The following is a 27119-nucleotide window of genomic DNA, read 5'->3' as shown; positions in this document are numbered from 1 at the left end:
CGTGTCCCGTGGGAGCCACTGCGGCTGAGACCTGGTGATGAGGGTCTGACCCCGGGTCGTCCCCGTCGTTCACGAGACTAAATGCACACCCGCACTGTACCAGTTTTCACTCAGTGTAAGGGAAGCCCGGCGCCCAGGTGAGCGTGGGCAGAGGCTGTGTCACATCCACGAGGCGTCTGTCACAAAGCCATGTCAACACCCAGCCTCCCGTCCGGCGAAGGGCGGCAGTTGTGCAGTGGCGTCCAGGGCGGGGAAGCGGCGCCTGCGCAGAGAGAGCGCCGCCGGCTCCCGCGCCGCCGCCGAGACTGCGCCTGCGCAGTGCGGAGAGGTCGCACTGAGACCGCGCCTGCGCATCGCCGGGACGAGGTCTAGGTGGCGGCATGGATCCTGTGGCGCCGCGGAGCGAGCTGGTGTCGGCCGAGGGCCGGAACCGGAAGGCGGTGCTGTGCCAGCGCTGCGGCTCCCGCGTGCTGCAGCCCGGCGCCGCGCTCTTCTCCCGCCGGCAGGTGAGGCGGCGCGGCAAGGGACGAGGGAGGGCCGGCGAAGCCGGGTCCCCGCTCGGCCCGGACCCCCAGCCGGACGCTCTCGCCACGAACCCGCCGGCCCTCAGCCCTGGCTCCTGCCTGGGTCCGGACGGCGGCCCCGGGGCGGACACACGGGGACACCCGGCCGGACGCCCGAGCCCCGGAGCCGCGCCTGCAGACCGCGGGGTTCCGACGCCGGGCCCTGCAGACTGACTTTCGAGGGCGCCTGAGCGTTACTTCCTCGGGGTCGGGTGCTGGTTCCCGTCGTCCCGCTGTTACCTCTCCGAGCCTCCCCCGGGGAGTGGGCGCGGGGGGAGTGGGCTCAGGGACTCAGAAGGGGGGTGCGCATGGGGACCCGGGTTAGGGAGTGGGCTCAGGGACCTGGGATGGGGAGTGGGCTCAGGGATCCGGGGCAGGGGGAGTGGGCGGGGGGACCTGGGAAGAGAGGGAACGCAGGGGACGTCCTGGGGGCGACCCTCAAGGAGAAGGAGATGCGGCCTGAACCCCAAGTGCGCTCGCTCCCCGTCGGTGATCCCAGCCCACCTTGTGGAGTTGTTCACGCTGCTGCACAGGTCCCGCGTCCTTTGTCCCTCGTCTGGGTCTCCCACACCGTAACTGTGGCATAAGGGACAACTACAGACATTGGGATTTAAGTAAAGGAGTGAAGCTCTCAGTCCATGTAACTAAGGGTTAGTGCCCACCAATCTGACCGTGCGAAGCTGGTGCCCTCAGTCACCTCAGGGACCGTGTTCCTTTTTAGTCCCGTGAACCGTTTCTGGTATAAAATGTTCAGACCCCGAACTCGGTTCTTCGTGAAACCACCTGCAGTCTAGGGCAGAGGAACTTGGAATCAGGCTGAGCAGAGGAGGGTGGACAGCAGCAGGACTTCATAGTTGTGGAGAGAAGTGTGTTTTCCAGAGCTGAGAAGTTCAGCGTGGCCAGACTAGAGACCAGGTGGAGTAAGGTCATTGGAACAGAGGAGAGCGGGAGTGGGCTCTAGGCTACCTCACCACAGGCTGGGAGCCCAGGAACCAGGTGGGATGTGGGATCAAAGGGAGACTAAGCCAGGTCCAGTCAGCCATAACCAGACCGCCTCAGGTGACCTGTGGAGTCACCACACAGCAGGAACCTAAAAGGAGCAGATGTGCTGGGAGGAGGTGGGAGTACTAACTTGGGAGCAAGGACAGTGGTTCTGGTCTCCAGATACTCAGTGCGTGGCGTGTCCTGAGGGACCGGTGCCCATGTCCTCAGCAGGAGTCATCTGTCCATGAACACAGGAAAAGGGAACACTCAATGAAGAGTTTGAGAACTGGGGAAAGAGAGATGACTAGAGAAGGGAATTGTTGCTTTTTCACCTTTTGGGGAGAGGGGAGTCGTGGCAGGAGTGGGCAGTGGAAGGTGGGCTCATGGGAGGGAGGGTGGAGCAGTGTTTGGACGAGAGCGTGGGAGCCAGCAGGTGTACTCTGGGCGTTTATCAGGGGGATGAAAATGTGTTCACACGAGGACCTGAGCATAAGTGTTCACTGCACCTTTATTTGAAATAGCCCAAGTGTCCTACAGGTGAACGATTAACCAACTGTAGTACAGCCTCACCATGGGTACCCAGGGAATTATGCTGAATGAAGAAAGCTGGTTCCAAAAGATTACACACTGTGTCATTCCATTTATATGACATCTTTGAATTTTAGAAATAGAGAACAGATAGGTGATTGCCAGGGGTTAGGAATTGGGGGCTTGGGTGTTCATGAGTGTGGTTATGATGGTTGCACAATAATGTGAATGTACTTAATGCCACTGAATTATACACTTAAAAGTGATTTAAATGGTAAATTTTGCATTATGTATAGTTTATCACAATACAAAAAAAAAACAGGAATCAAAGTGGAACACACATCTCAGATGTGTTAGGCATCTGTTCTGGTTATCTATGGCTGTGTCACAGAATCACCCCAAAACAGTGACTTTAAACATTTATTTTGCTTACAAATTTGGGGTTGGCTGGGCCCGGTCATAGCTAGGCAGTTCTCATCCAAGGTCTCCCCTGTGGCAGCCATCAGAGGGATCATCGCAAAAGTTTTTCACTCATGTGTCTACCTGGGGGAAGACCCAGACACCTGAGCACTGGGACAGGCTTTGATAGGTCACTCCTCACGGTCTCCCCACGTGGTTCTTGCATAGTCACCAAGGCTACAAGAGCAAGTGATTCAAGAGAAATCAGCAGAAGTGACCTGGCCTTTTCTAACCTAGGCTGTCACTTCCAGCTCGGCCTGCCCAGGCACAAGGGAAGAGGCATGGTCTCTACATCTTGGTGGAAAGATTGTCAAAGAATTTGTGGACGTGTTTTAAAATCACCACAAGAAGGGGGAAAATCAGAAAAATTATTGTAACAGGTTTTATTCTCATCTGGACTGTAGCATGTTTGCCAAGTTTTCTATGAGAATGTACTTTCACAAAGAGAAAGAAAATTTTTTATTTTTAAAAGGGTACCCTTAACACTTCTTGAAAAAAGCAAAAGAGGTGTCACAGAGACAACAGATCCTCCTGAGTTGTGTGGTGGTCTGCATGTCTCAGGAGCGGGGGTGCTGGCTAGGCTCCTGACTGCAAAGTTAACTTACCTGGTCAGGGATCTGGTACTTTGGCCCCCAACCAGCTGAATTAGCTGCTTCAAAGTAGGTACTAGTTTCTTGATTTCCATCCCACTGGTCTATCCAGAAAGCCTCATTGTATCCATGTGTTACATCTGTAGCCTGACCATGGCAGCTGTGCTCTGCTTTGCTGAGATCATGTGCACAGATATGGGTCTGACGTACAGGATCCCAGTAAAAATGGGAAGTTGAGGAATAGAGGGAGCAGGACCCTGTGGACCCCTCGAATGAACATTGACAATGGTGTTGTCCTTTAGTCACTAATCAGGGAGGGGGAAGTTCCAGGTCAGAGCCCCCTCCTCCCTGTCAGGGATAGCCTACCGGCATCAGTGGCCCAGAGTCCAAGCTCCAGGGTCTGTCAAAGCCACGGGCAGCTCTGTGGACCTCTCACTAACATTCTGGAAGGGGCCTACTCATCCTCACAGAGTGTTTACCTGCTTCAGACTGATGTGAGTCTAATTTTTTAAGTAGTTTTAAATTGCTTTTATTCCAGTTGCTGATGCCAGGCTAGCACAATAAAGCTGTCCTGTTTTGTTAGAGTGTGGGGACACATCAGCCGTGTGCCATGGGGTGGGATATGCTCAGTGTGTCAGCAGAGCCCGGCAAGGAGCAGGGAACAAGCTGCCCAGCACTGTTTTTGCAGTTGTCTGGGGCAGCTGCAGTGTGAAAGTAAGTGTGAGGATGAGAGCGGAGGGAGCATGTGCGTGTGCGTGTTTGCGTGTGTCAGGGGCTGTCTCCCAGTGGGTGGGAAGGCATGTTGATCGGGGGTACGAGCATCCTCGAGATAATATTCCACATTCTGGAACTAGATTTTCCTTCTTAGTGCTCCTTTTATAAGACAAATTCAGCATATTCGTAACAGTGATGGAACAGAGCAAAGCCAGGTATCCTGTATTTATTCTTGTAACAGCTGTTCAAGTTCTGCTCTGTACCAGTTGCTGTTCCAGGCACTGAGGATGCAGCAGTGAACAAGAAAGGTAGTGGAGGGAGATGCATGGTAAATAACCAAGCCAGTAAACTAATGAGATAATTTCAGAGAACGATGAGTAGAAAACAAAGGGGGAGTGGCATCCCAAAACTTTTAGGGCGATGAGTATGCTTGTTATCTTGATTGTGGCAAAGGTTCAGGTGTGCAGGACACAAGTGCCACAGTTTGTCAGATTGTCCACCCTAAAAATGTGCGGTGTGTCATTTATACCTCAGTAGAGCCATTTCACAGAATAAAAGTACAGTGGAGAGTATGGGAAGTTTGCCCAGGGTGTCTGGGCAGGAAAGTCTGAGGAGGCTACCTGTGAGCTGAATGTCAGGAAGGAGCTGGCCTTGCAGGATCTGTGGGCAGAGCAGACCCACCTGTTGGGAGAAGGCGAGGAGCTGGCAAGGCTGGAGCACAAGGAGGGGAGATGGGACAGGCGGGCCTGTGGGCCTGGTGAGGGCTGAGTTACCACGGCAGCCAGTCAGCTCCTCCCTGTCTCCTGGGAACCAGGCCTGGACCAGGGGCGGCCGGGCACTGCTGCGCATCCTAGTCTGTAACTTACAGACAAGCTTGATTTGTTCTCACCAGGAAGGTGCTGGGGGTCTTAGGGGGCCCAGTGGAGCGGGCAGGCGGGCAGGGTAGGGGCTCAGCTTTGTGTCCCCTTATGTCCACAGCTTTTCCTTCCCTCCATGAGGAAGAAGCCGGCGCTGGCTGATGGCAGCAGCCCCGAGGGTGACCTCCTCCAGGAGCACTGGCTGGTTGACGACATGTTCATCTTTGAGAACGTGGGCTTCACCAAGGACGTGGGCAACGTGAAGTTCCTCGTCTGCGCAGACTGTGAAATCGGACCCATCGGTTGGCATTGCCTGGATGACAAGAAGAGTTTCTATGTGGCCTTGGAGCGGGTTTCCCATGAGTAACAGAGGGGCTCAGCCCCGGCCCCACTATAAAAGCCACTCCCCACGAGAACTGGCGTCTCTGGGACAACTTTCTCTGCCGCCTTCTCTGTGCTCACGTAATCGTGAGTATCTGCGCCTCATCACACTCACCTTACAGCTGCGAGCTCACTTCGCATCATGACATTTCCCAGTCTCCCTTTTCCCCCAGTTTGGGACACAGGGATACTTCCCCAGATCTACCCCCACCCCACTCCGCCCCCAGCCTTCTGCTCTCCTGCACCCGGGGGCTCCCTTGTTTCTTGCCCTCAGAGAGCAGTGTTCAGCCTTTTAGCCACGATGACATGTGACATCTGGTGCCCTTGTGCTGATGGTTGAAATTTACCTTTTTCTCTCTCATTCAAGAAAGCGCATGAGCGTCTCAGAGGGACTTTGCGGTGTGGCTGACTTTGTATGCAGTAATTTATTCTTTCTAAAAGTAAAGCATTTACAAACTGCAGCATTTAAACCACTAACTGGAAACATTACTTTGGGCACACCTCTGATATCATGTGTGAGGGCCTCTGCACTAGGCAGACAGTGACTTTTTGTTATGAAGGTCGATGTGACCCTTCTTCCTGCAGATCTTGATGTAGTTTCTCTTCATATGAGCTCCTTACTGCTGTAGCCTCTAAGCTGAAAATCAGATTTTCAACCCCATCTGTCAGGCACCCCAAGGAAAACTCAGCACTGCTGTTTCACAAGGTCTCTGGGAATCAGAGTGGGCTGTAGTAGGGCTGGGTCATATGTGAGCTTACAGGTTTGTCTTATCTGGACACAGAACTCTTCCTTTGCTCCTAGGAAGGACTTCATTAGTGGATGGTGCCGTACAGACCCTCCTGTGTGTGGTCCTCACTGAGTGCTGGCTTAGGCTCTGGACCAGCCCAGATGCAGGCTGTCCATCAGATGTCTCTGTGTGTAGCCAGCAGTGCTCCAACAGCTTGGTGTTCAGTGTGACTTTCAGCTCTCCGTTTCTCTCCTGAGAAGACTCACCATCTCAGAGGGACACAGTGTAGCCAGGTGTCAGGTCCCCTCCTGCCACCGCTGCCTCTGAGCCTCAGGACCCCAGAACTGAATGGGGACTAAATGGAGACCTTGCCGACATTCCTTCGCAGCTGTGTCCTGGTTGCTTCCTCCTCCTCCTCCTCAGAGCTTATTCTGAGGGCTTCCCGACTAATTGTGGGTCTTGGGCACAGTTTTGCAACCAGCCTCCTCTCCAGAAAGGTGGCTTCCTTCCCTGGCCATACCTTCTGAGCTCTGGCAGAAAATCAGAGAACGCTTTCCCAGACAGACAGTCAGATGTCCATGATTGTGGCATTTGTGAGAACATCCACTCAGGTCAGGAGGGACAAAACCAAGTAGGTGACCCTTGGACACATGGCCCCTCTTTTCACAAGCCAAACCTCAGCATAGCATTCTAGACCTACTTTTTTTCCCCCTTTTTTAATCACAGAAGCAACACACATTCACTGCAGATATAAATACAAAAATGGGTATAAAAATGTTTTTAATCATTCATATTTCCACTACCCAGAGATTGCTGCTGATGATAATGTGGTCTCTGTGGTTCTCAGTGTTTTTTATATGTGCTGTATACATAAACATGGAGGGGTTTTTAAACAAACAAAGAGATCATACTGTACTCTTTTTCCACTTGACAAAGTACACCTCCCATGTCGGTAGAGACCGTCTCTGCACCACTGCTTTCAGTGCGCCTTGTGCTTCTGTTCTGTCATTTATGTAAACAGTCCACTGTTAGGTTGTCTCCAGTTCCTCATAAACCATGCAGTACAACTTGCAACCTTGTAATTAGATCTGTCCACGCACCCTCATTATCTCCTCATTAGCAGTGGGATTGCAGGGTTTGTGCGTCTTCAAGGCTTTGTGGTACCCAGCGAGCTGGCGAACAGCTGCGCTGGTCTGCCTCCTCCAGCTGCTGACACTGGTTAGTTACTATCATTAAATGAATATGTTGCCACTTTAATGGGAGGAAAAATAGTATCTTGTTTTAATTTGCATTTATTTTGTTTCTAATGAAATTTTTATACACTTGTCATTTGTATTTCTTTTCTGAGAATTGCCAAAGATTGTTGCTCCAGTAGCCAAAAATATCGAGTGGTTGGTTATTCTGCCTTTTCTGCTTGTTTGAAAGAAATAAAGGCATTTAAACAGTGGGAATTAGAATCTTGCATGCCCTTGGGAAGAATATATAATTTGAAACAGCAGAGGAGGGCTGAAACCTGCACCTTAGGGTTTATCATGGGGTCCATCAGCTGATGGTCACTCAGTGTCTGCTGTGAAATGGGTCTTCTCCGCAGCCCCTGCACGTAGGGGCTCTTGTGAGCTGGGTCATGGTATTGGCCATGGGCAGATGGAGGGAACCCACGCTGGTGGCTATGAGTATCCACATTCCCAAGGCCTTCTTGTTTTGACACAGAATCGGAGATGGATGGGGGTGGACTGACACTTTGCCTGCTGTCACCCGGTAAGAGGCTCCTCAAGTAACTGCTGTGTGACGTGAGGACTTGTGCTTCTGGTAGTGGTGAGCTGACCGTCCCACTGAGGGCAGTCAGAAAGGCTGGACAAAATATTTTAAAAGTTCAAAGGCCTCAGAGAGCTAACTGAGTTTGGATAATTACTGGACCAGGGCCGCTGGAGATGGAGCTCCTGGGCCTCTGGGGGCACGTTTCCCAACTTGGAGGAGGTAGTTCAGAGGCTAACAGGTAGTTCTGACGGCCTTGCAGAAGGTGGGGACAGGGCCTGTCAAGGGTGTGGCCCTGGCAACCGTCCCTCCCTTTGCGTTGAGTCCCCTGGTTCTTTGCACCCAGGAGTAAGTGAAGTCTCTCGTGTCTGCCACCCCACTCCAAAGTCTCAGTCCTGGATATTGGATTAAGATGATCCCAAAGTGCTGGTTTCCCAAGCCTCTGGCATAATAGTTAACAAAAACTCTAAAATACCATCCCCCTGAACTTCAGATTGTCTCTACGACAGTTTTGCTGACATAATATCCTGAGTAAGATGTACCCAAGCATATGGGACAAGATGACCAAGCCAGTGAGACAAAAGGCCAGGGGAAGAGGCCCATTGTGGCTGGGGACATGCAGCTTCCAGTCAGACCATAAGATAACTGCTGACTCTATAAAGAAGGGACCGGATGTGAAAAAACAAATGAATTCTGGGATGTAAATAAATCCAAAAGCAAAAGTAAGAATTCACTGGAAGGTTTTAAGAGAGGATTAGACACAGCTGGGGAGATAAGTAGGGAACTGGAAGCTAGACAGTAGATTTGCAAGCCTGCAACACAAAACCTTCCACAGAATCACTGAGAGAAGTTAGAGGAAAACAAGCAAATTCATGGGGCCGGAAACCTGCAGCCCACAGGCCAGATCATTCAAGCCGGCATCTCATTTACTGGAATTCAGGAGCCTGGGAGTTAAGGATGTTTTTTACCTTTTTAAAAGGTTATGTAAGTATCTGCATAATATTCTCAATTTTGCCTCTTAGACTACAAAGCCTGAAATATTTGCCTGGCCCTTAAAGAAAAAAGTTTGCCAACTCCTTGCTAATTGTAAATATGTCAACTTTTCCCCAAACTTATGTATATAAATTTAATAAAATCCCAAACAAAAATCGAACAGGAGGCGAGTGGGTATAGCTCAGTGGTAGAGTGAGTGTCTAGCATGCATGAGGTCCTAGGTTCAATCCCCAGTACCTCCATTAAAATAAATAAATAAAAATCCAATTACTTCTTCCCCTCAACCAAAAAATTAAAAATGTTTTTAAAAAAAGGTTTTTTTGTATGTGTGAAATTCAAACTGATTCTAAAAGTTACGTAAGTGCAGAGGACTAAGAATAGCCAAGACAGCTATGGAGAAAACCAAGATGGGAGAGTTTCTCTATTGGAAAAGCATCGTGGTTTGTCACAGGATAGACAGAAGACGAGTAGAACAAAATCGCTCAGAAGCAGACCTGTGCGTGTGGATGCTTGATTGATGACAAAGGTGGGGTCAGACCTGGAGGGCTTCTGCAATGCTGATAATGTTCTGCGTTTTGGTTTTTTTTTTTTCATCTGCTTAGTGGCTGTGTAACAAATTAAATCGTAGAAGTGTCCACCAAATTCACTTCAAGTCTATAGAGATTTACTGTTTGTTTACTTTCGGGGGGGTGTAGGTAATAGGTTTACTTATTTATTTTTTGGAGGAGGTGCTAGGGATTGAACCCAGGACCTTGCGCATGCTAGGCATGTGCTCTACCACTTGACTATACCCTCCCCCAAGTCTGTAGAAGTTTAGAATGCATTTTCCCTCATACAGAAACAGTGTTACCCATGAAGAGTAGCTGGTAGCCTGTGACACAAAACTGTGCACCCAGAGCATAATATAGTAAATGGTTATAATTTGGGGTGCCAGGAAAAAGTCCTCCACTCACTGAGAGCAGGGTGCCTCTAAAATCCAGACCTGGCGACCCCAGACAGTCTGTTTTAGATTGGGGGCCAGGATGAACTGTGACCTGAGAGCTGGTAAGGAGATGAAATGTGAGCTGGGGACACTTTGGACCCTAAGCAGGTGAGAGGAGAGTGACTAACTCCCACAGGGTTACACATTATCCCTTCCCCCTTCTGTCCTGAACGGGCTCTGGTATCAGATGTAGAATTGTGTGGAAATGGGTCTCCATCCTAGGGAGCTGTTGCCCCAGCCAATTTCAAGGTAAGACAACAGGGAAGAAAGTGAGCCCAAAGGCCCCCAACTTGGGCACCTCTATTAAGGTGACCTCCATTGTAAGTCATTCAGTCATTTGACAGCAGGTACCACCTGTTCAGCCTTAGCACTGGCTCAAGAACAAATAGCCTAGACATGGCCCTGGTGTCTCCCTGTTTACCTTGATTCTTCACCTCTCGAACAGGACATTCTTGTTCCCGCAAAGTCTTCTTCTTCTACTCCTCCCTTGCCCAGACTGACTGGTTATCATTTCAATTCCATGTCATTTAACTGCTGTGCAGTGGGGGAGCATGAGAAGAGAATGCACATAGGAGAAGGATGCAAGCTTATCAGGATTCCTCAGATGGCCCGAAAACTAGAGCTGACCATGGGCCTTTCCCTCTGATCTTGGGAATATTTCAAATTCCTCGGGGGTAGGGAAATATCTCAGTGGTACAGCACGTGCACAAGGTCCCGGGTTCAATCCCCAGCACCGCCATCAAAAATAAATAAATAAATAAACCTGATTACCTTTCCCCAAATAAGTAAATTCCTGAAGCTGAGATGAGTGGGGTGTGAGAATAAATCAAGGAACCTCATCTTACATAGAGTGGGACGGCTGGAAGGAGGAGCTCTCACGCCCGTGCCTGGAGCACCAGCAGGAAAAGGGAAGTAAGATGTAGCTTTTCCTCTGGTACTAGGGAGGACGTTTTCCACATAGGAATTTTATCTCCTGCAGAAGGAAGGGAGGGAGGGAGGAAAGACAGAAGGCAGGAAAGCAAGAAAAAAAGAAGAAGATGATCCCTCCCTTCCCAGCAAGGACACTCTGACCATCATTGGCAGCCAGTGAGAAACTGTCACAACCTCGGACTCCTGTTCTCCAGTGAACTTTTGCTCAGAATACACCTGCCCGCATCCCTCCTGAACCTGGTAAAAGCAAGCCCTTGCCTGTCCCAAGTCGCAGTTTTCTGGCAGTCCCAAATAAACCCATTTTGCTGGTAAAATAACTGGGTCTTTTATTTTTGAGGCTCACAAATGATATAAAGAAAAGGAGGAGGAAAATCAGAAATAAAAATCTAAACTTAGAAAGAGTCTAGATAATAGAAATAAATCCAAATACCTTGTAAGGGGGCTAATTTTGATTGGTGTGATGTAAATAAGCGTATTGTCAAGAGCAGGGGGTCTGTAATTTCCACAAGTATCACTGAGGATGTCACTGTTTCAAGTGTATTTACCATCCCTAGGTTAGGGTGACTATTCAGTAGAGGGATGGAAGGACGTTTTAAATAATGGCTGACCTAACAGCAGGTGGAATGAATGCCAAAGAGGAAGGAAGAGAGGAAGAGATGGCAGCATTGAGTTTACGGCCAGGCAGTTCCACTCTAATCACTGATGGGCCCCCTTCAGTAGGACACACCATGTGACTTGTTTTGTTTAGGGCAGTGACAGGCAACGGGGCCCACGTCTGAGCCTTGTACATGTGAGGTTTCAAAGCACTCACTCGAATATTCACCCACACACCTTGGTCCCTGACGTTAGTCCCTGGCCAAAGGCATCCACTCTAGCACTGGCAGCTCAGCAAACCCCACTGCTGAGAGCAAAGAATACTTCCCAGAGTTCCAGGTTCACCTGGACTTGAGCCACCTGGGCCACCTGGGCATTTAGTTTAAAAATACTTCAGGATGCTTTCAAATGACATGGCTGGAGTCTAGTGGGTAAACAGGTGCAGGAATCCAGGGGTCACTGGCGAGGGACACAGTAACCTTGTCTTCCTGAGCTCCACCAGCAGGAAGTCATTACTGCTACAGATTTTCTAAGGCAAGAATTCAAGCCTCCAAGGCCAGCCGGCCCACACCAGGTGCAGTCACCTATCCACTGGGACGTGAGAACTGGAGATGACAGGTGCTTGAGTTCCCATGGAAGGTGCTGTGCATATAAGTAAGGAGGGCATCACTGTGCGGCCCCCATCATCTTACACAACTAAACGCCAGCTTGCCCTCTCAAACTGGGAGAAGGCCCAGTGTGCTACACTTAGGTATTTAGAAGCAAAACCTCACCTCTGACACCAGACAGTTTGGGGAGAGGGACAATGTGTGTGTGTGCCCTGTATCGTAGAAAAAACATGAAACCACTACTGGGGGGGAAAAGTATATGTGTGTGCTGCCTAAAATGCTGCTCTAATCACATCACTCCTCTGATCAAAGACGCTCAGTGGCACCCCAGAGCCAGTGCGATTACAAGCAAACTCTTCAGGCCAGCATCCAAGGCCCTAGCCCGCCTTCCATCTTTACTTACTTACAAGTCTTCTTCAAGCTGGTTCAGGCAGTCTGGGGCTTGGAGTCACCTGACCTGGAGCAGTTGCCCCAGTCAAAGGGGAGGTAAGTTTCAATTACCTGCACCAGCAGTGCTCTCCGCACACCTGTCTGCCGCCCTTCCCCCCAGCCGCACTGTGTCCTGCCTTAGAACCCCCAGCTCCCACCTCCACCCCCCGCACCCGGTTGCATCAGCACCTTTCCCTCTGTGGTGGCTGCGAACCTCAGGTGTGCGCCACCCTCCAGTTACGCACTTTTCCAACAGGTCCGCGGTGTTCCCCATGTAATGACCTAAGACAACAACGGGATGGAGGCTCTCCCAAAGCTTTAACCTCTCAGTTCCGGCACACACTCCACTAGAGCAGAGAGGGTCGAGCTGGTGGGAGGACTCGGACCCAAGAGGCATTCCCTCCCTTGGGCTTTACAAACCCCCATGACAGGCCAGGGCGGGGATAGTTCAAAAGCGGCAGCCCCAATCGCTTCTCGGCCTTTTGGCTAAGATCAAGTGCAAAAGCGGCAGCCCAATAGCGGAGGGGAGAGGGACCTCACTGGGCGCCCGGCAGCAGAAGAGCACGCGGGGTGAGGGTGGCCCCGGCCCAATTGGAGCCGCGCTGGGCTGCAAGGTGGCAGCTGGGGAGATTTACGCCCCTCTAGCCTGCCGGTGCCGGGACTGGAGGAGCAGCACGGGGGTCTCCATGGCCGCCGGGTAGCGGGGAGTGGGGGCGCAGCTGCAGGTAGCCCGTCTGCTTCGAGGGCCCTCCGCACACTTCACCTATTGGAACAGCCGTGGTAGGGGGTCTGGGGGCGCTCAGGGAGTCTGCGGTGCGCAGGCCGCAGGGCCCCGGGGAGCTCGTGGAGACGGCAGGAGCCCCTTCCCGCCAGGGGCGCATGCGCTGGAGGAGTCCCGGGCGCCCTGGCCTGGACACCGGGATCCTTCCCGCCCCCAGCACGGCCCCGCAGCCGAGTGCCCGGGGCTCCCTCAAGTCTGTCCAGTTCTGACTCCTGCTAGAGGTCAGAGGCCCCCGAGCTTCGGCCCTAGCTGACCAGAGGTGCTCCTGGTGCCAGGGAGGGAGGCCTCTGCGCTCCTCTCCGCGGTCGGCTCCCTATACACGGACGCGAAGTCCCTCCGTTAGACGAAGAACCCACGTGTGTACACAGCCCCGCCGCCTCTCGGGAAACTCTGGCCGCGACCCCTGTCCGGAGCCCCTGCAAAGGCTCTGAGGCTGTCCTTAGGGTAGCTCCTAACGGAACTGTTAAACTGCTACGGGTCCGGGAGAACCCCCTGCGCTGGGAGGAGGAAGTCTTTCTAACTGATCCGCTCTGGCGGCAACGGCAGCGGGCGGACCTGACTCAGGAGTCTGCCCATCGCCGGACTCGCCTGAGTGAGGAGTTCTGACTGGTGAGGTGAATCTTCTGCCTCTGTGGTGACCCCTGAGCAGCCCTCATCTGGATTAACTCAGCTGCACTGCAGAGGCCCAGACAAGTGTCCAGAGTAGAACACCCCCCAGAAGGGGACAGTGTGAGTGCGCTTTCCAACCGACCCTGACTCCAGAGCCTCTGCCTCTGTGAACCCACAGACCTGCACTTAGCCTTCTGCCCGCAGGGTGTGGCGCACACAGGGTCCTGGCGTGGAGACCCCTTCTCCACGGGGTCCAGTGTTAGACGCTTCCGGGACTGTCTTGGCCTGCGAGCCTCTGAGCCTTCCCTAGCCACCCTGGCCAGCGGACTCGGCACTGGCCAGGTGTTTGGCTGCTTGGTCTTGGTTTTCTTTAGTTCCTGCCCCTGAAGACCTCAAGCCCTGAGTAAATGAAAAATGAGGGCCTTATACGTGGGGGGCCTGGAAAGGGAGCCCAGTCTGCTAGGCTGCAGCTTTCAGGGAGGATTTCAGGGCCCCTCCCTACTCTTGGAGCTTTGCTCTGCTTCCCCAGCCCCTTGCCCCCACCTGTGGGCCGGTGGGCAGTGCCAGCCCGAGGGACATGGCCTAGGGACCCACGAGGACCCCTCCAACACACTGTCTTCAGTAAGACCTGAGCTGATGAGCACAGCACAAAGCTGACGTTGTGGACCTGGGGCTTTCTGTCCTGGGTGAGTGGGCACCTGGGGCCCCCTCCCCACCCAAAGTCAGGGGCGCTCCACACAGGGAGGGAGCTCTTGGAGTGCAGCAGTGAGGCTGAGCTCCTGTGAAACTGTCTTTAGGAAGGGGCCCTGCTCCCTGGCAAACAGCTCTGCCCAGAAACTGCCAACTATTTGAGTTGGGGTCAGACCCAGAATGGAGACCGAAATAAAGAGCAGATATGAAAGTGGAAACTGTAAACTTCCTTTCCTTCCCTCGGACTCTTGAGGACAGCAGAACCAGGGCTGAGGACACTCCCACGTCCCCGCTCAGCCTGAACTGGGACACCCCGATGGGATGTGGGCCCCCATGAACTCAGCTGCTGTTGGCTCCTGGGGGTCCCCTGTTGCCTCCTTTCTGCATCTAGATCTCCTCTGTTTCCTGTTCCTGAAAACCCCTCCCCCATCTTTCTGATGACCTGTTGTAGACAGTAAACTATGGGCTGGGTTTTCTACACTAGTCTGTGTTCTTATCCCAATCAGAAGTCCATGAGATTCCCCTAAACACCCCTGATTCCTCAACAAGCAGGATGGAGTGTCTGTGATCAAAGGAGGGGCCTGGAAGGGACCCCAGACTCCCCTCACTGGCCAGGCGGGACTGGTTTGGAAATGGGCCTCAGGTGCCCTCATGCCCTGTTGTGGGTCCCTTGGGGGCTCAGCCTCCCTGTGTCCTTGTGCTCATGTCCTCAAGGTAGGTAAGAACCAGCACTCCCAGGCACCCACCCTGAGCACCTGCCATTGGGCAAGGAAGACCCAAGGCCACTGCTCGTGGGAAGGGAGCTCCTCCACCAGGTGCTGGAGGGATCGGACACTGGGGAGCAGACCATGTGCCCCTGGCCCCTGCAGGAGATCAGTGTGTCCGCAGCCCCTTCCCTGGCCCAGGAGGCTGGATACGTGCGGGAGAAAGGGAACCACAGGTGTGGGCTGTGGCTAGTGCCAGCAGTGTCCACGTGGCTCCTCTGGCCTCTGTCCACTTGGTTTCCCCTGGGACAGCTGTGTGTCTGCTTGTGGATCCAGGGTTAGAAGCCTGAACAGCCGGCCCTGCCCTGGGTCTCTGGATTCAGGCTCTGCCCAGCTGGCTCCTCGCTTTGCTGGCCTGATTTCTGACCCCAGCCGCCTTTGGTTCTGATCCGCATCTAGCCCAACAGGTCAGGGGAAGCTGCCCTGATGCTCTGCTTGTCCTTAGACTCCTGAGCAGGGCTTTCCAGCAGGGAGAGGCTCCTGCTTACCTCCAAGCCCTTCCCCATTTCACCCCGTCCCCTGCCCCAGGAGCAAGAGCCAGGGGGTGAGGCCAGCAGGGAACCAGCAGTTGGTGCTGGACCTCTAGAGTGTTGTCCAGGTGCTCCCTTTTGCTCAGACTGAGGACTCAAGTGACCTGAGGACATAAAGCGCCCCTAGGCTTAGACTTTTCTTAAAAGGAGAATTTTCTTTTTTTCAGTCATCACTTCGCATAAATCTACTTTTCTTTTTTTTTTTTTTTTTGCTTTTTTTAAAGTTTATTTTTATTGATATAAAATTGACAGGTAACATTATGTTAGTTTTGGGTATACAATGTAACTTGATAGCGTGTATATATGGTGAACAAATGGAAAATTTTTATATTGTCACTAGCATGTGTCTGGTACAGGTGGATGCTTTTCTAGTCCGAGGAACACCAAGGGCACCTGTTACAGCTGCAGGCTCCTGGGTTGCAGTCTGAGGTAGGGCCTGAGAATCTGCATGTTCTACGAGATACCCCACCCTCACTCCCCTGCAGCGAGGTAGCAAAGCTCTGACCACACTCCCTGCATCCCCTGACCCACAGCACAGCCTCCCAGGTCCTGTGTCTCCCCAGAACTCCATGCCCCTTGTGGGCATTGTCTTGTCACTTCTGAAGAGTGAAAAGAAGGGGTGGGAATTCCTGTATTTGGCCTGGCTTCTCTCCAGGTGTATAACATTGTCAATCACTCACTGTACAAACAATAAAATGTATGCAGTTAAGCGTAACATATGCCTCAGAGTCTTGTTTTTTAAACTACAGAAGTGGATACAGTTGTAGAGCTCACAGTGGCTTTCCAGACAGAGAAGGGCTCTGTCGAGAGAGGAGAGCTGGGGCAGGTGATGTACCATCCACATCCTCAGTGTCACCCTGGATGGACCAGGGCACCGGCTTCTGGTTCCAGGTCTCCTGACATCCACAGCTTTGGGGGCACTGGCTTAGGACCCCCTCCCTGCTGACATGGCAGGAAGCCATGAGTTTGCTCCTTCCCCAGCCCCCAAGTGTCCACAGAAGATGTCGGATCCTTACAGCTCCAACCTGACCACCGGGGGCACCCAGACTCTGCCATGATGGTGGACGTGAGGCCATCCATGATACCTGTCGCCCCAACCTAGACATCGAGCGTCCCACCCACACCTACCTCAGCTGGCTCATCACCACCCCACTGCTTCAAGGGTGTTCTGGATGTGGACCTCACAAGCCCCAGACCCACCTGGTACCCCTAGTCAGCAACACACCTGTTGTCTTGGCTACGAAGGATAGCCAGGAGGAGCTTTCAGTGTCCAGGTCACCACTGCCTTCTGTGAACCCTCCAGGCAGAGGTCAAATGTGGCCTTCGCCGTGGCAGACCCACGGTGGGTATGGTGCGGAAGGGTGTGAGTGCCTCTGTGGCTGTGGTGGAGACCAGGCACTCATCTGGCTGGGGCTGGTGCCCATGGCTCCCAGGGCAAGTGGGGATGTAGGGAGGGGTCAGCAAGCAGCCTGTGTGCCCACCAGGAGGGGAGGGTCCCGCAGAGCTGTCAGCATGGAAACAAGTGCCGAGGGGAGAACTGGGCAAGAGCAGCTCCGAAGGCTGTCTTCCACTTAACAGATCTCGGCCTATCTCGAACCCAGACTTTGGCCTGTGTGCCAAGGCTGGTTCTACTGGAAGTTTGCACTGACGAAAGGAAAAGTATGTGTCATGTGTGTCAGCCTGGCAGACAGGCGTCCTGGGCATGCCAGTCAGGCTGGGGCAGTGCCCGCACCATCCACCTGCTGGGGACACACCCACTGACTGTGGCTCCTGCTTCAAAGGGGTCAGGGATGCAGAAAGGCCTGCCATTTAGACAGTGGGCAGAGCAGGGCAGAAGGTCTGTGAATACCGTCTCTTCGAGTAACTGGTACGCACTGCCCGAGGGGCTGGGGCACGTGGCATGGTTTTGTTCCAGAGGAGATTGTCACAAGGTTTTATATTTTTTAAACTATTAACTTTCTAAATTCCAGGAAAGTGATGAGACTGGTACAATTAACGCCCATGTCCCTACAACCCGGATTCAACATCTAAGTGTAAAGTGTTTATTTTGCTCTGCTGACCCAGTTACACTCACAGCTACTTCGTAACACACAAGTCTGTTTTTGTCACTGACAAGGCTAATAACGCTTCCCTAAAGCAACACCTAGTCAGTAGTCCAACCTTCCCAGTGGCCACAACATTTTTAGTCAGTTTTCCAAAGTTAGGGTATAATCAAGGAGCAGGCGTTGTATTTATTTGTGTCTTAAATCTTATAATGTAAATCAGTCACCCTTTCTCTTGACTGTGACTCGAAGGGACCAGTCTTGTGGTCTTGAAAATCCCACACTCTGTTTCCTGGTGGTGGCGAGCACGCAGCTCTGTTCCCACGTTTCTCCCCGGCTGGTAGTGCTGACACCAGGTGACTGCCCATGAAGAGGGGGCACGGGGTCCAGAGATGGCAAGGATGGGGGTGAGGACCAGGGGTGCCGACGCCCTCTCCCCGCAACATTGCATCTCCTCCCACTGTTCCCTACACCCTGCAGATGCAGTCTATTCTGCACATGGTGTGGAACTGTAAAGACCCTGCCCATCCTTCCCAACATCCTTGCTCCCCTTCCAAGTTAAGGCAGGTGGCCTCTGCCTCCAGGGGTGTCAGGTGGAGGCCTGGACCCACGGTCCTGGGTGAGCCGACCCTCCCAGCAGGCATTCAGGGCTCAGAAACCGCCTCAAGAAAGGTGAGCTGACTAGGGGTTCTGGCCGAAGCTTCTGGGAGTGTGTTGGCCCTGGAGCCGGACACCGGACACTGGAAAGACTGTCTCAGTCCCTCAGTGGGAAAGGATCAGCCCCTGTCCTCCCCTCTCACGGCAGCAGAGGGCAGTAGAGAATGCACAGCATCTCTCAGGCCAGTGGGCACAAGGACACTACCTGATGCGTTATTAAGGCACAGGGTCCAGGAACCAAAAGACCAGGTCTTTAGCTACAAATACGAAGTAACTTATAAAGTGCCCATGAGCCTTGTGGGTGAGGATGTCCATATCTTTTGCACTCAAAGGGGCCCCAAAGAGACAGGAACTACTGTTCTAGGGCCCAGCCACACAGTCTGGGAGGTCAAGGCCCTGTCAGTAAAGGGCCTGGCAGGAGTTCCATGCTAACCTGGACGCCCCTCGAGCACAGCCCCGGTCCAGGCAGCCTGAGAGGGCCCCTCAGGGAGGCAGGAGTGGCCCCGTGCTCTCCAAAAGGAAGACCCTCGAGCAGAGCCCAGCCCAGAGTCCCCAGAAGGGTGGCCTGTGATCTGGGCCTGGGTTTACTGCTCTGACTTTTGGACACTCATTTCTAGCATGTAACTTGGGGTGTGCGTCTGCACCAGTGAGAGAGCACTGCCTGGAAGTATCACCAGTGGCCTTGCCTTGGGTTCAGGGGAGGAGTTACTAGCACTAATCTAGGCACTGACCCCAACGTCAGTGAGTCCTGCTTGACTGACCCCTGGGAGGGGTTTGCTAAGAGGGTGGTGCCCAGGCACCCTGCCTGTGACTGCTGCAGGTGGGGGCCGGCAGTCCCAGGTGGTGGGTCTCTGGTTCCTCAGGGCAGAGGTCTGACGGTCTCCCACCCGACAAGGCCCTCAGCCTCCCTTATTGGATTGTCTTCATTTTACAAAGCCCAGCTCTGACCCTACCTGAGTCTTCCTGACCTGTACCCACTTCCTTCCATTCTAGGGAACAGAGTCTCCTTTGCTATAGCTGTAAGCTTTCTGTTTTAGAACCTAACCTCCTGATTCCTCTAGGACCCTGGAGCCCAGGCTGGGGGGAGTTAAGGTATAGGAGGAAGGGAGGAGTTTAGAAACACCTGCCTGGTGCCCTGTCAAGGCTCTGGGTCTGTGTCTGGTGGGAACGTCCAGCCTGCTCCAGTTCCTTTCAAATTACAGAGCCCTTGGTGGGGTGAGGATGGAGAAAGTACTGCCTTGGGAGTTGTGGTCTGAAACCAGACACTTGGAATCTTAACAAGGCTCTACTTAACACACGAGCACAGCGTGAGCATTACTGTTGCTAGGCTGGGCTTGTCTCAAAGATGCTGCTAGTGGAGATGGCGACTGCTGGACTGTGGTCCTGGCCACAGCAAGGTCTGAGCCCAGATGACCACCTGCGGGCACCATGGCCTTCCCTCTGCACCTGACCCAGCACCCAGGAGCCCTGCGGGAAGCTGGCTCCATGGAGAGTAGGTGGTTATCCTGCTGGTGATCCAGGCAGAAGACTAGAGGGAATGAGCCTAGAGCACATGGCCTATAATACAGGCTAAGCCAAAATGCACTCGGATGGGACGGGAGACACGACTGACTCTTTCTCAGTGGTGCCTGGTTTCAAGCTGGTTCCTCATCTGAGCTGTGTCTGAGGTTGCTGAGGGGGCCTTTAGAGCTGACCTCTCCAGGGGTAGATTTGGATGCACCTGTTGGATGCGTTAACAGGTTTCTTCACGTATAAGGTGAAGGACCGGATCCTGGGTCTAACTGTTCCTTCGCGAAGATTTTTCCGTCTCCTGACCCCCAGGTCTTCCCTGACTCCCCACCTCCATAACTCTCCAGGCCTTCCGACCCTCAGCCCTTTGGGGATCTGTGATGTAACCAGCACTGTGCACGGTCCCTCTGCCTCTGGCAAGGAACCTGCCTGGCGCTCCTCCTGTCTTCCTTCAAGCTCCTTTGAATTGGGATGAAAAGTGTGCACAGTGTGCCCAGATGATGCAGGCAGCCCAGCCCAGCCACAGGAAGGCGTCTGGGAGGCAGACACTGGGGGTGGCAGGGTGCTCAAGGCCGAGACTGCTGCAGGAAAGGAATGGAACATACTCTTTATTCTTTAGCATTCACAGCACATTCAGCTGTTCCAACACCATTTGTTGGAAAGACTATTATTTTACCCACAGAACTGTCGATGGCCTTTGACAAACTGGTCCTTTCTTAGTCCTGTGGCTTCACCTTCTACCCCACCCCTGCTCCAGCTGGCCCCCCACCTCAGTCCCACTAAATGGTGCGCTTTCCCGAATGAGCGGTGCTCCTTCTCGGCTTGGGCCCACTTCTCTGCATGCCACTTCCTTCACTAGTAAAGCTCCCGAGCTCCCTTCCCCTCCTGGCTATCTTCTCCCATCACCAGGCAGGTCTAGGCTTAGTCATCGCGTCTTTCCAGAAAGCCTTTCCTAAGCGCCCAATACAGTTTTGGCAGAGATGTGTGCTCCCCAAAGACCCTGTGTTTCTCAACCCAAAATGAGTTTTCTGTCCTCAACACATAGTAGGGATTCAATAATTCTGAGGAATGGATGAACCCCAGAGGTCAGGGAAGAAGACTTTCAAGGAGTAAGCCTAGTTTATAGTGTATTGCTGCAGAGAGTTAAGGAGAATGAGGTCTGGAAAAATGCCACCAGGTTTTGACTATCTTGTCCTTACGGTTTCAGCATTACTGTGGAGACAGAGGCCAGTGTGGGGGTTAAGGAGTGAACTATTGATGAGAAAGTGAACTATTTATGCCCAAGTTTGTTTGTGAGGATTGGCACATGGAACAGCTTAGAGGGGCAGAGTTAAGGGGTTAATTTTATTGCCGTCCATCCACCTGCAGCATTCCAGAACTTGACAGTTTGACTTCTAAAGAGAATCTCTTTCTTGGTTCTTACGGCATCAGTTCCAGGGCCTCCCAATTCACCCTCCTGTTACACCTCACCTCTAACTATGTGTGTTTGTACACACACACACACACACACCCTGTATTTGTGCTGATCTCAGCTGCAAGAATAGAAAAATTCTGAGAGTGACCAAGGCCTTTCCCCAAATGGGGCTAAGCTGTATCTAGCCCAGGAAAAGATGTCCTGTAAGAGCCGCTTGTTTGGGTGTAAAAAGGAAAGAACGAGTCTGCCATCTTGGAGGACCAGAAGAATGCCAGAGCTTTCTCTCAGCCCTTTGCTCCCTGCATCTCCCCTGTGGCACTCAGATAGGCGGGAACGAAATGGCTCCAAGAATCTAACTTCTCATCGTGTTGATGGATCTCTTGTCCAGAGCTGCTTCCATGTCTCTGACCTTTTCCTCCCGGAGGTAAGTGTGCCTGACGATGAGACCGCCAAGCTGAGCAACGTTCACCACCAGCCTCGCACAGCTCACCTCAGACCCCGTGCTCTTCAGAAGTATCTCCTGGTCCAGCTGCCCTTCCAAGAGGTGGCCCAGCAGGGCAAAGCCGGTGCAGTGCTGTGCTGTCCCCTCCAGGCTGTAGCCCAGCTCCACCTGCCCCTTGTCCAGGGCATGGTTCCCATCCAGGATGGTGCCCGTCAGCACCTGTACCCTTGTCAAGTTGCCGGGTGGTTGAGGATGACTGTCAGGTGGTTCCCTGCACTAACACTGCAGGTCCAAAAGAACGACCCGTCCAGAGTGTAGGCCTCCCGGGGGAAATGAACACGGAAGACCTTCATACCCGTGAAAACGGTTCCTGGTGGATTATTGGGATCGTAGGGGCCCCTTCTCTGGGCTCTCAGGGCCTTCTGGCTGTCGTTAGAGGTGTGATAGGGCATCCTGTGGTAGAAGAGGAAAGGTCAGCAGAGGATTGGGTTCTTCTGGGCCAAGATGGCACGGAAATGTGGGATGAGCCGGTCCAGAGGCTTTTCCTTGTGGAAGAGGAGGAGGAAGTGGGCCAGGACTGGGAGGTCCCTGTTGTGGAAGAGTTTCCCAAGGAAGCCCATGTTGGAGAACTCCAGGAGCACCCAGGGTTCAGACTTCAGGGTGTGCACCTTCCAGTGGATGTGAGTAATGAAGCTGGGGTACACAGGACATTGTCCTCCAGCAGCAGGAAGTATTCGGAGAGCTTTGAGGCAAAACTCATGAGGAAGGCGTGGTCTACATTCTGCTTCGAGTTCAGCCCCTTGCGATCGGCCTTGTTACTGACACCACCCTCGCTGAGGTAGGCGTCGGTTGGAGCATGGTGCAGCAGCAGCTGCCCCGCCAGGATCTGTGGGCTGAAGAGGCTCGACATGTGGAGGACGGTCTCTCGGAGCCAGGTGAGGTCAGAATCCGCCAGGTGGACCAGCACCGTGAGGTGTTTCTGCTCCACCTTAGAGGTAGCATGGAACAGGGAAAGCAGTGTGTAGAAGAGGCTGCTCCGGTCTGGCCGGGGCCCCGCAGAGATCCCCACCGTTAGCCACGCTAGGGAGAGGGAACGGCGTGGTCAGCGAGCGATGAGCAGGGGATGGCCTCCCTCCCTTCCCCTCCACAGAGGGGATGCTCAGATCTGTGCTACTCAAACGGTGGTCCTCAGTCCAGCAACATTAGTCTCACCTGGAAGCTTATTAGAAATGCAGAATCTAGTGAAAAAGAATCTACATTTTAACAACATTAGCAGGTGCCTCGTGTGCACGTTAAAGTTTGACAAGAGCTAGGTCGGGTGATGCTGTGTCCCCATGGGCCTCTGAGCCAGAACTTTGTGGCATGGGGTTTAAGTGCTCAGTAAGTATTAGCTATCTTTATAGTCTTAGAATTCTTTTTGTTTTTACTCGGTTCATCTTCCCAAGGCGCTTATCTTAGCTCTGCTGCTGACGGTGTGAGCTGACTTCCTCAGCGTAAAGTGGAGCACGGGACTACAGGCTTCGGAGGCCCTTCTGCTGCAGGTGGTTCTCTAACCCAGCAGTCTCGTCTTCCTACAGCAACTGCTTTCTCTTTCCACCTTCCCTGTTCCTGATCCGGAGATGCCGTGGTGGGGAGCTTACTGTCCACCAGATTCAGATTCTAGGCACAGACGGCCTTCTGTCCTGCCCTCCCCTTCCCCCTCTGGTCAAGTCACTTCTCCTGATGCCCGTTTCCCTGGGGAAACCCGCTCCCCTTCTTGGAACTCACTCTTTCTTCTCTGCTGGATTTTTTCCAAATATTTGAAGGTGAGATTCTGAGTCTTGTGCTGATTCCAGGTCTTTCCCTCTCCTGTAACTGTCCTCCTTGGGTATTGACAGAGGCAAAACATGGTCCTCTCATCAAAAGTGTAGGGTTTAGGCCCTAGTGGTTTCCTGTAAGCTTTTTCAGGGAGAGTGGCTCGCTCACTGTCCCAGAGCGAGCCCGGCACATCCTCAGGAATCTGACCACCAGCCAGAGTATCCAGGGCTCAGTGTCTGTTTGCTTTCTTACTTAAACAAATATGGGGGGAAATGTAGCTTCCTTGGGGACCAGTGGGTCCAGCCAGGTCCATACCACAACTCCTCTTTGGAGCCTCCAACTCTCTGCTGAAAGGTACAGGTGTTTTGAGAGTACACCTGTCCACATCCACCCCCCTCCACACGCTGAATTCCACAGAGAGAGCAAGGCTGCTGCGTGGCCTCGGATAGCCATCACATCTTGGTTGTCTTCAGTTTCCCAGGGGATTTTCAGAACGAAGACGAGCCACAGGAACCCAGCGCCCAGTGAGGTTAAGCAGCAGCGCCTGATGTAAAACTGCATGGAGTCCAAAGAGATCTGGCTCTTACAGCAAAAGGGCAAGGTGACAGCGGGGGGTGCTTCCTCCCGTCCAGCCTCCTGGGAGCCAGCCCCTCACACCCCATATCCACCCTTCCTCTCACTGGTGTGAACTGACTTCCTAACTTGCCTTTCTGTCTGAGCTGGATGGAGCCTGATTCCCTGCCTGAGGAGGGAGGGCCACCTGCCCTGCGACCTTTGCTGCCTTCTCTTTATAGGTTTGTCTGGAGAGTGAACTTCCCCAAAGTGATAAGGGTCTGCCCAGGGCTTCAGTGATGAGACTCCTTTATCTGAGAAAACAGATGGTCACCACCCCCCTGCTTTTCTAAACAAAAGTCAAACTATTTACTAAAATAGCTGAACTTGAAGTGTTGCTAAGTGCAAAGCAATTTGGTGACTTTCTTACTTTTTGTAAAAGATATCCTTGATTTATTCCAATCCTTAGTCTTATTCACAGACCTTGAGTGGAACAGGATTCTGTTAATTTAGAGTTTAAAAAAAAAAACCTGTTTGTGAGTGTTAGACTGCTGGAACTCAGGCGGGCTCAGCCTCAGAAGCACCTGTGTGCTGCTCTTTCCTGTTAGTGTCTTTTCTCCAGTGAGAAGGCATTTTTCTGACTGTTTCTAAATGAGCAGAGGACAGACTGTAAGGTACCTTTGCTTCCACTCTCAACTCTTTCTCTGCATAGTCAGTGCCCGAAAGAAAAGAAATCGTGGCCAGTGATTTCTATGCTCCTGAGGCTACCGTATTCTCTCGTCTCCCCATCTTCCTGGTTCCCAGCCACTCCAGTATTTTTGGTAGAGGTTAGTAAGCTTCTCTCCCTTTACCATTTAGCTTTTTGATGGGACTTACACTTATAGATGGTAGTAAGGCTTAAACTTTTTTTATCTGGTTTCCTTAAGCCAGGACTTTTAAATCAGGTAGGTGATTCAGACACAAACCACTACATGCAACAGAAGTAGGCTTCTCTTCTCTGGAACATAAACGTGTGGATATGCACACTGAATAAAAGGCTTTACAATCGGGGCTAGAGGACCTCACCCTCAAGGAACAGCCCTGTCCCCTCTGCCCCTCCCTCATGGCTTCCCTGTCTGTCTCACCAGGAGCACTGCCCTCACTAGCCTTCTGAGTTCCACAGGCTCCTGGAAGAGGAGGAGGGAGAGAAAGAGGAACTGGGCCTCCGAGGATCAGTCTCCCTGGGCAGCGGGGGTGGTGAGCCTGGAAAGGCAATCTGAGCCCTGCCCCCACCCCGCCAAGTTCTCCAGCCTTGAGCTAAGCTCCCTCTGTGATGTTGCTCTGTGTCCTCACCACCTACACCATCATCAGAGGTACACCTGCTCAGGACATCCCTGTGGGTGGTGCTCACCTGAAAAGCAAGGACCCACCCTTCACCACTCCTCTGAGCTACGGCGGTTGGTGGGGGGGGGGCTGGCTCCTAACCTGCAAACCTCTCACCTCTTCAGACCCATCACCCCTGCCATCACCCTTTTTCTCTTCTGTGATGCACCCACTCCTCTCACCCTCCTGGACATTCCCGTCACTGGAAAAAGGACCTCCACTAACTTCCAGTGGGTAAAAGAGCAAAAAGCACACCTCCCCCCTCAAATTCACATCCACGCCAAATTCTGTCCCATCCCCTCAGCCCCACACAGCAAACTCGTTATTAATTTCACATTTCCTCTCGCCACCTGACCAACTTCTCTGCAGCTTTTGACAAGGCTGACTGCTGCCTCCTCCTCCAGACCCTCTCCCCAACACGGCTCTTCCCCCCATCCCCAGCCATTCCTTCTCAGGTTCTTTCCTTGGTCACCCTCTTCCCAAACAGTGAATGTCAAGGGTCCCAGGACTCTGACCCAGTCTCATGGCTTTAAGTGCTATATGCGTTACATAGGAGTGTATGTGTGTGCATGCATACAGACATATGCGTATGTGTAATACTCTAATGCGTGTGTGTATCTTTCGACACAGTTTCATGCACAGTGTACACACACACACACACACAGATAACCCTAGGGCTGATCTTATCTCCAGCCCTGATCTCTATCCCGAGCTCCAGACTACCCGACTCCAGACTACCTGACTATTCAACATCTCCACTTGGGTGAATAAGAGGTATCTTAATCTTAAAAGAGTCAAAAGAGAACTACAGAATCTTGCTACCTCCCCAAGTTTTCTCCACCTCAGTAAAAAGCACCACCATCCTCTTAACACTCCCTGTTCAATCGATTAAGTCCTGTGACCTTTTCCTCCAAAATGTATGGGGAATAGGAGCCTTCCTCACCATCCCTGCTGCTTCATCCCGAGTCCACGCCACCATCACCTTCTGCCTGAAGCACTGCAACCACCTAATTGGTCCCTCACCTCCACCCTTGTCCTCCACACGGCAGAGAGGCCTTTAACGTGGCGGATCAAATATACCCCTTCCCAAACCCCAGACCACGGCCCACGGGTCTGACCCGGTCATCTGTCTGCCTCTTTGACTTCATCTCCTGCCCCCTACCCTGCCCTGCTTTTTCTGGGAGAGAGCATCCCTCAGACAAACCAAGCTGTTCCTTATCTCAGGTCTTTGCATGTGCTCTCCTTTTCTTAGAACTCGCCTCTGTAGACTTTCCACAAGCCTCCTCCTTCCATCACTCACGTCGGAGCTCATATATTCCTTCTCCAGCCTCAGGTCACCATGGCCAAAGTCGCCCCGAAGGCAAGGCCTCTGTTTCACTCGATGCCATAGCACCTGGCACAGCTCCTGCCCAGAGAACAGCTTGGCAAGTGTGTCCTGACTCATTAGTTATCGGGATTATGTGATACGGTGAGTGGTCACTATTTCTTCAACAAACACGATGCAGGATGCCAGGGCACAGCAGTGCCAGGAGGACTGGGCAGCACACAGAGAAGGCACCACATGGGTGATGATCCAGAGCTCAGGTTCTGGACTCAGACTTGGGCCAGAATCTGGTTCTGCTAAACTTACTGGCCACCAGAGCTTGGCCAGATGACTGTCTCTGAACCCCAGTTCCTCATCTAGAAAATGAGGATGAAGGTACATGACATCCAGCGTCCTGAGGATTAAGAGCTCACCCGCACAAACATGCCCAGCACACAGCGAGCACTGGAGTACTTGGTAGGCGTTAGCACTTTCGCTATCAGGAGTGATGAGTGTTTTTCAAACATGGAGACTCGCCCTGCCTTCTTTTCCCTCATAGGAGAGAGGTCCAT

At 52.7% G+C, this 27119-nt stretch overlaps 2 protein-coding genes across 3 annotated transcripts; one reads left to right on the top strand and one right to left on the bottom strand.

The window, feature by feature from the left end:
• The first annotated feature begins 289 nt into the window (after positions 1-289).
• On the top strand, positions 290-5111 carry RABIF (RAB interacting factor). 2 transcript variants are annotated; one of them, XM_072948874.1, is made up of 2 exons: positions 290-506; positions 4841-5111. In XM_072948874.1, exons 1-2 carry the CDS (start codon positions 381-383, stop codon positions 5060-5062), a joined length of 348 nt encoding a protein of 115 aa, XP_072804975.1. In that variant the 5' UTR covers positions 290-380; the 3' UTR covers positions 5063-5111. The 2 variants fall into 2 exon arrangements, with proteins under 2 accessions (XP_072804975.1, XP_072804974.1); XM_072948873.1 differs by having other exon boundaries at positions 314-506; positions 4817-5111.
• Positions 5112-12726: 7615 nt separating this feature from the next.
• On the bottom strand, positions 12727-27119 carry LOC102539129 (alpha-1,3-mannosyl-glycoprotein 4-beta-N-acetylglucosaminyltransferase-like protein MGAT4E). Its single transcript, XM_072948267.1, is given in 9 exon segments — positions 12727-12858; positions 21501-21769; positions 21772-22233; positions 22236-22613; positions 23301-23350; positions 23352-23427; positions 23771-23912; positions 26545-26649; positions 26982-27119. Coding segments are annotated over 9 exon segments (1752 nt in total).

The sequence above is a fragment of the Vicugna pacos genome, chromosome 23, assembly GCF_048564905.1.
Source record: "Vicugna pacos chromosome 23, VicPac4, whole genome shotgun sequence".
Taxonomy (NCBI): domain Eukaryota; kingdom Metazoa; phylum Chordata; class Mammalia; order Artiodactyla; family Camelidae; genus Vicugna; species Vicugna pacos.
Note: the sequence above shows the minus strand (reverse complement) of the source record. Positions and strands in the feature narration are given on the sequence as shown.

What these genes read in the sequence shown, in the direction of transcription:
- RABIF (XM_072948873.1), top strand. Translation starts at nt 381, where the DNA reads ATGGATCCTGTGGCGCCGCGGAGCGAGCTGGTGTCGGCCGAGGGCCGG. An exon ending in CGCTCTTCTCCCGCCGGCAG is followed by an intron (nt 507 to 4,816) that starts GTGAGGCGGCGC and finishes TTATGTCCACAG; the next exon opens with CTTTTCCTTCCCTCCATGAG.